The following is a 7,970-nucleotide window of genomic DNA, read 5'->3' as shown; positions in this document are numbered from 1 at the left end:
CGCCTTGCCGCGTGAAGGATGAGTCGGAGCCGCCACCTCCTAGCCGTGCTAGTTGCAGCTAGGCCGCATTGGCGGTGCTTCCCCTTTGCGATCGTCGTGAAGGCGCGAGGAAGCATTCTCCACTACCTCGATGTCTCTCGCGGAAATAAAACCGTGTCTCTCGTAGAAGAAAAAAGAAATAGAAAACACGGTTTTTTTCCGTTTCCGAGAGGCAAGGCCGAGACTCTCGCGAAAGCAAAACCGTACCTCTCGCGGAAGAAAAAAACACACAAAACGCGTTTTTTTTTCATTTCCGAGAGGCACAGCCGTGCCTCTCATGAAAGCAAACCCGTGCCTCTTGCGGAAGCAAAACCGTGCCTATCGCGGAAGCAAAGAAAACACGTTTTTTGCCCAAAAAAAATTTCAATTTTTTTTGTCCAAAAGCTAAGGAAGACCGATGAAAAACCGAAAAGTCAAAAAAATAACATTTAAAAAGTCGAAACGTGTGCATAAAAAAAAATTCAAAAGGATCACCCAGAGCGCAACATGTGACGGTAATCGTTACGAGGCTCCCGAAGTAGCGCTCGTTAACTAGTTGCTCCTCAGAGCACCTCTATCCCTAACCGTCGAATATGTCATTAAAAGAGCACAGAACGTGACCGTGTCTTCAGGAAGAAGGATGAACCGTTTTTCTTTTGCGATCTGGGCCTTGGGCCTTTTTTCTTTAGATAGTTAAGCGATTGTGGGCGATTCTTCTAAAAAGGTGATTGTAGGCTATATCAGGTTGGCTAGCAAGGGCACTAGTACAACCCTCATCTTTTTTAACCTAAAAAACCTTTTTTGACGTTAGCGCACTACTTCAACACTAGTAAATGTGCACGTGCAACGCACGTTAATATTTAGGCAATATATTAATTGCACGCGGATATTAGGTATGCTATTATTTCCGTGTTAATTCCGTGATTAGTACAATGTTTGGCATGATATTAATTGCACGTTAAACATGTTGAACGCTCGCCATTGGAGCAGACTAAGTCGTTGGATTGACTTAGTTTGATGACCAAGATAAATTGGATCTGCCTCTTTGGGTCTTTTTATATTGATATAGATATAAATATAGATGAATTAACATTAATAAAGGAATTACCCGTAAAAATGGCAAATGAATTGGTGGAATTGGCGATTAGGATGGATACTTTCATGCTTTCCATTGCAGTGGCTCTAAACTGTACCACACTAGTAATAGAACCTACCAGTTCAAGAAAAAAAATACCACACTAATAACACCATAAAAGAAAAAAAAATGAAAACCTAAACAAGCCAGGAGTGACACACGAAGCAGCTCTTGCACTCATTGTCATTGATCTTATGATTTTTCTAAAGCACATCTAGATGTCCCTATGTCACTGATCTTACACGTAGATTTGTAAAGATATTTTATTTTATTTCATTTATTTTCTTTTTTCTTTTAGTTTAATTTAGTCATTTAGATGTGCAATACTTAGAGCACATCTAGTTGTGCCCTAAACATACCCATATTTTTAAAGGTTGATTCTGTGTTATAAGTTGATGGTTGATAGTTCTACCAACTTTATTTCTATGATGTACATTGATAATCTACTATGGTCTTAATATGTTCGCATATGCTAACTGTAGTGGTTATGTACTCCCTCCGTCCTATAATGTAAAATGTTTTTTTAACTCTAGTGTAGTGTTAAAAAAACGTTTTACATTATGGAACGGAGGGAGTAGCTGATTATACATTCTTTTCACAAAACTTTCTTCTCGTGCTATTAGTTTCACCATATTAAAACTTTAGTTCATCCTTCACCATGGTGTGAGCACAATTTACACAATTTAGTTCGCTAACATGGTAAAGGCAACTTGTTTGAAATTATATGCAATCACCCCCTGTCTGGCTGCCTATCAGTCAACATTTGATCTCCTATGCTCCCCAGCCGGATATTCTCGATCACTCCCTCATGCGACCACGATGAATGATGATTTGCCAATAGGAGACCGCATCGTGCCCAAAGACCACCTTGAGGACGCAATTTCGGAGATGGTATAACTCTAATTTCATTCGATACCATTATCTTTAAATTTTTTTTAAAATATGGGGCCCACATTCTAATTTCGCCTCGGGCACCCAAAATCTCAGGACCAGGCCTATTGAACCCACAACTTTTTATGCTGGCACCGCCATTGCGTTGCCCCGTGTAGTGATGTGGCAAGAACATGCCCGTCCATCGCTCTTAGAGCATGGTTAATAGTACAACCATATGTCATTGCCATGTCATCTATAGCCAATCTTGTAGCCTTCAAGTACAACAGTAAGATACAAAGATGTGCTACTTCATTAATACATGGCCCATCTCCCATTATCACATAGTGCCTAGAAGCACGTGCTGTAGCTGACTCTTATTCTCTAGCCGACTCCTCTTCTCTCTTCTCTTCTCTTCCCTCCACGTCAGCAGAAAAATTATATTTTAATCCTTACAGCCTGCTTACATAAGCTTATTATATTTGCTCTTAGCTAGTAAATTTTCGAAGATGAGCTCGTGGCTCGATGATTGTTTGTGGTGGTGGCCACGCAGCCCGCCCAAGATCGATCTCTGGGACGTGGGTGTCTCATCCGGGGTACCTCACACGTCTACAAGCCTTGGAAAGATGACGTATCGTGATGTATAGGTTGTAGATCTTGGTTGCTGTATAGCGGGTGTATAGTGCGTGTGACGTGTGTGTTGTGCGTATATGGATCGATCGATACGGCTGGATGGATGGATGCATGGGTGCGGCCCGGTTAGTTGCGCACCTAACACGAGTGCCCGAGGGCGACTTCCTTGGTTAGTTGCATGCGCACGCGCGACTTGCAGGTCGCGTCTGCCCCTCACCTTCCAACGTATACACAACGCCCTCTCCCCGGCCGTATATATCCGCGTGCGTACAACGTCCAGAAAACCACAACCCAAACGACCGAGCTTCATCAAGGAACAAACCATCATACGAGACAGACGCCGGCCGCGACACAAGTGGACGATCCCCGGAGTGCGGATCGAATGGCGCCGGTGAGCAACGAGACGTTCCTCCCGACGGCGGCCTGGGGGGAGGCGACGCTGCGCCCGTCCTTCGTGCGGGACGAGGACGAGCGGCCCAAGGTGGCGCACGACCGTTTCAGCGATGCGGTGCCGGTGATCTCGCTCGATGGCATCGACGGCGCACGCCGGGCCGAGATCCGGGACCGCGTGGCGGCGGCCTGCGAGGGCTGGGGCATCTTCCAGGTGGTCGACCACGGCGTCGACGCCGACCTCATCGCCGACATGACGCGCCTCTCTCGCGAATTCTTCGCGCTGCCCGCCGAGGACAAGCTCCGGTACGACATGTCCGGGGGCAAGAAGGGCGGCTTCATCGTCTCCAGCCACCTGCAGGTACACACACATATGCATGCCATGCCACGTAAAATGATTTAATACTGCTATATATCTGCGGGAGAAAAATTAAGATGAAACAGATTGATCCATGCATGGATGAAGAAACTCACGAGAATTTTTTGTGGCGATGCAGGGTGAGGCGGTGCAGGATTGGAGGGAAATAGTGACCTACTTCTCGTACCCGGTGAAGGCGCGGGACTACGGGAGGTGGCCGGAGAAACCGGCGGGGTGGCGCGCCGTGGTGGAGCGATACAGCGAGCGACTCATGGGGCTGTCGTGCAAGCTGCTGGGCGTGCTGTCGGAGGCGATGGGCCTGGAGTCGGAGGCGCTGGCCAAGGCGTGCGTGGACATGGACCAGAAGGTTGTGGTCAACTTCTACCCGCGGTGCCCGCAGCCGGACCTCACCCTGGGCCTCAAGCGCCACACCGACCCCGGCACCATCACCCTCCTCCTCCAGGACCTCGTCGGCGGCCTTCAGGCCACCCGCGACGGCGGCAAGACCTGGATCACCGTCCAGCCCATCTCCGGCGCCTTCGTCGTCAACCTCGGCGACCACGGCCACGTCAGTACTCTCTTCATATTCTTCCGTGCCATGCATGCTATCATCTCGATCGATCGACCACCAATTGAACATTTGTAAATTACTGTGCTTTGTGCATGCAGTTCATGAGCAACGGCAGGTTCAAGAACGCGGACCACCAGGCGGTGGTGAACGGGCAGAGCAGCCGGCTGTCGATCGCGACGTTCCAGAACCCGGCGCCGGACGCGAGGGTGTGGCCGCTGGCGGTGAGGGAGGGGGAGGAGCCCATACTGGAGGAGCCCATCACCTTCTCCGAGATGTACCGCCGCAAGATGGAGCGCGACCTCGACCTCGCCAAGCGCAAGAAGCAGGCCAAGGACCAGCTGATGCAGCAGCAGCTCCAGCTCCAGCAGCAGCAGCAGGCGGTCGCCGCCGCGCCCATGCCCACCGCCACCAAGTCTCTCAACGAAATTCTTGCCTAGATCATTCCGGCGGGGCGCGATTCAATATTTCAATTGATTAATGCGTGGGATTTGATTCTCCTAAGTACGAGATAAATTATGCATATGGTATCCGTACGTGTGTAGCAGGGAGGAGCTCGACCTGTAATAATGTCGTGCGTGGAACTGAACCGAGCTAAGTAAGGAGCTATCGTGAGTTTGGCGTGTGCAGAAATATAGCGTATATTTCGTACTGGTTTCTGTTATAACCCAGCCGTGTGGTTGGGCTACACTCCTTTCGTGTGCACATGAGTTGTCCACGTGCATTTGGAACGGCGAGAGGCCTCACCCACCAGGGCTAGAGTGGTAGACGATGCATAACTTGGCAGTTAAAAGACGGTTTGCTATTTCTAGAAAGGGTTAATTATCCTTTTGCTCTCAGTGGTGCCTCTGTGCTCAGTTTTGCCCTCAGTTGTAATCGTGCTCAGTTTTACCCCTAGTCTGTCCGCACCGACTCGTTCCGTGAACACTGCCGTCTCCGTCAGGTCAACGTTTTGACTCGGCCTTACAGGTGGGACCAGGCGGCAGCGACGCACTAGACGATCAGACCGTTGCTCTCGTGGCTTGTGGGACCCAGCAAAGAGCCGTTGAGCAGAGAGCCATTGCAGGTGTGCGATATAAGCGGGCAACAGAGAGCGGCGGTGACCACGGCAACAGAGAGAGCGGGCGACAGAGAGCGTGGCGGTGACCACGGCGACAGAGAGAGCGGCGGTGGGAAGATAGCTGTGGAGGGCGCGGCGGCGTTGAGATCCCCTTCGGCTCCGAGCTTGATGTCTTCTTCAAGCTCCCGCGCCACCTCGCGGATGCAGAGCCCGGCGCGCGTGGAGATGTCGATCTTCGTCTGTCCATGGTGCCGGGCGGGCGTTGATCGGAGGGTTTCTCACACACCGAAGAACCATAATCGTCCGTTCTACGTGTGCAGCGAGAATGGGGTAAGAATTAGGGCAATTGCACCATTTTCGTGGTGGGGACTTTGAGCAATGGGTTGATCTGTTTGGCGTTCATGCAGGTGAAATGTTTCTTCCTATGGTCGATGCTCTAGCCAAGACTCTGATGAATGAACTGCAAGAAGAGCATGACGAATGGTTGCCCATGCTGCCACGAACGGCAGTAGCCGCAGCACGAGCTCCGGAAGAAGAGACGGAGGGCGAAGGACGCAATGACAGAGAGCTAGCTATTGAGCTTAGGATGTTGAAGAAGAAGGTTAGGAAGCTTGAAGATCAAGCACAAATACCCATTTGCAATTACTTTTGGGCATTTATAGGTATGGTAATCGCACTGGGTGTAATGTTGAAATTGTATGGAAAGGCATGAATTATGGAGGAATTTGTAAGCTTGAAATTCTATGAGAAATTCACCTTGTTTAAATGTTGGTCAAAGTTGTTCAAATAGTAAAAAGAGGAAGAAGAAATGACCAACATTTAAATATGTTGAAAAAAGGGAGAGGAAATGAGAAATTCATAAACTTTGATCAATGAAATGCAGCTCTCTGCTCTGCCTTTTCTGTAAAAAAAAAGGTTTCTCTGTTGGCCAAATTCAGAGCGAAGAGCCAAGTGCCGGCTAGACTAATGGGCCAACTGCATTCAATTAAGCCCATTCGGGGATGGGCAAATGAGATCTCTTGCGTGTTTTTTCTGTTTTCTGTTCTGATTTAGTTTAGGCAGTAAATCATTTTATTTAATGCTGAAACTTTTTTGTGGAAGCTAATTGAATTATTTAAGAGCCAAACAATTAAGTTTAGAATTTCTTGGAGCTGTTAAATATTTAATACCAATTTAATTATTCCAATTTTGATACACCGTGATTTAAATCAAAGACCAAAATGTCATGGAAAATGTGCCTCGGCTCTGGTAGAGGTTTACACCTGGTGCCAAAATTAATGAACATTTTTGAAGCGCATTACATTGAGAGAAAAATAATTTTTCTAAAAAATGACGGGTGGAAAATGCACAAAAAATTGGTGTGGATGCGACTCAAACCCAGGACCGCATGGTTTTGTGGCGTTTAGGGCTGCGCTGATAACCGCTAGGGCAGATGGAAAGACTTTGACATGGCTAGGGAAGGAAGTTATACATAGTGAGACCGTGACTTGGTTTAGGGTTTAAAAACGCATGTTTGTATTGAATGTTTGCACATGCGTGAGATTGGTTTTCCTTTGTTTTGCACTGAACTTTTGGAGGGTTGGAAACGTATGTTTGCACTGCCACATGATTCTGGTTAGAGTGGCACTTGGTTTAGGGTTTAAAGGGAATAAATGTGCATGTTAGTTCATGACTTGGTTTAGGGAAGAAATGATATCTTTGGGCACGGACAGTTTTGAACACACATAATAACTTAGATATATAAGATGCAACCCATCGAACCCTTACATAGATGGGTACACTACATAGATAGATAAGTCCAGGGACATGACACGACACGGCACGCACGACATAGAAAAACAACAAAATAAAAACGATAAAACTAAAACATGACGAGCTTGACGAACAACTTCACTCCGGGCTCGCACCCCTTCTTGAACAGCTTCATCTTCATCTTCTTCCTCCTTGGCCGTGCCCCTTCAACACCGTCTTCAACTTCACTCCTCCTGCTCCTCGTCGTAGGGAAGGGAGTGCATCTGGTTTTCGGTGGGGAAGATGCACTCGTAGTTGGTGAAGATGTTGTACACCGTGAAGAAGATGGACTCGTAGCCGCACTAATACACTTGGCCGAGGAGCTCGTGCGCGTCAAACGGGTTGGCGAAGGTGACCGTGAGCAGTAGGAGGATGCCGGCGCGGTCACGAACCTCGTTGAGGGTGAACATCCTAGGCGAGCCCCGTGGGAGGTGGGCATAGCCGGCTCTGAGGAAGGCGCGGGTGAGGTCGACGGACCCCCTCCACCTGGAAGTCGCCCACACATGGAGCTCCCTCTCCACGAGCACACCTGGTGGGTAGCGCAGCTCCGGCACGACAGGCGGACGAAGGAAGGTCGGCCCGTTGTACTGCATCTTCACTTGGTCGCTTGGAGGGCTCGGTCGCTTTGGTGTTTGAAGTTGGAGAGAATGGATCTGGCTTAGGTGGTGAGTGGGAGAGAAGGAGAGGCATATAAATAGGCGTGTGGGTGGGAGAGGAACAAAGAAGGGATGAGAATGATGCGTGTGTGAATCTGGACGCGTGTGTGTATCCGTTAAGTTTTTGTGTTAATCCGGGTGCGTGCGTGCATCTGAATCACTGCAACGAAACGACAGGGCTTCTGTTTGACCGGGCGCGTGCATCTGAATCGCTGCGTAACTGAATCACTGCCATAATCTGAAACAATTCCGTAATCTGAATCAATACGTGCATGGCCACGTTGCTCGCCTCGCTTGCCTCCCGCGCATGCATGCACGTCCACCTCCCGCGCATGCCCACGTCGCCGCCCTTCCCATACATGCAGGCCTGGAAAGGTTGAGACGGGCATTAACAGCGCTCTCAGGCCCGGACAACGAGACGGCCCAACAATCCATCCAGCGCGCCCGGTACATGTTGAGAAAAAAATCGCCTAGCCAATCAGTTTGCATCT

General features: G+C 48.9%; 1 protein-coding gene across 1 annotated transcript; it reads left to right on the top strand.

The window, feature by feature from the left end:
- Window positions 1-2,932: 2,932 nt before the first annotated feature.
- LOC100192198 (naringenin,2-oxoglutarate 3-dioxygenase) lies at window positions 2,933-4,623 on the top strand. The gene is made up of 3 exons (XM_044473061.1): window positions 2,933-3,407; window positions 3,544-3,972; window positions 4,074-4,623. The coding sequence occupies exons 1-3, from the start codon at window positions 3,039-3,041 to the stop codon at window positions 4,410-4,412; spliced, it is 1,137 nt and encodes a 378-aa protein (XP_044328996.1). The 5' UTR covers window positions 2,933-3,038; the 3' UTR covers window positions 4,413-4,623.
- The last annotated feature ends 3,347 nt before the right edge of the window (window positions 4,624-7,970 follow it).

Source organism: Triticum aestivum, chromosome 2D, assembly GCF_018294505.1.
Source record: "Triticum aestivum cultivar Chinese Spring chromosome 2D, IWGSC CS RefSeq v2.1, whole genome shotgun sequence".
NCBI classification, from domain to species: Eukaryota; Viridiplantae; Streptophyta; class Magnoliopsida; order Poales; family Poaceae; genus Triticum; species Triticum aestivum.
The sequence above is the reverse complement of the archived record's forward strand: the minus strand, read 5'-3'. Positions and strand labels throughout refer to the sequence as shown.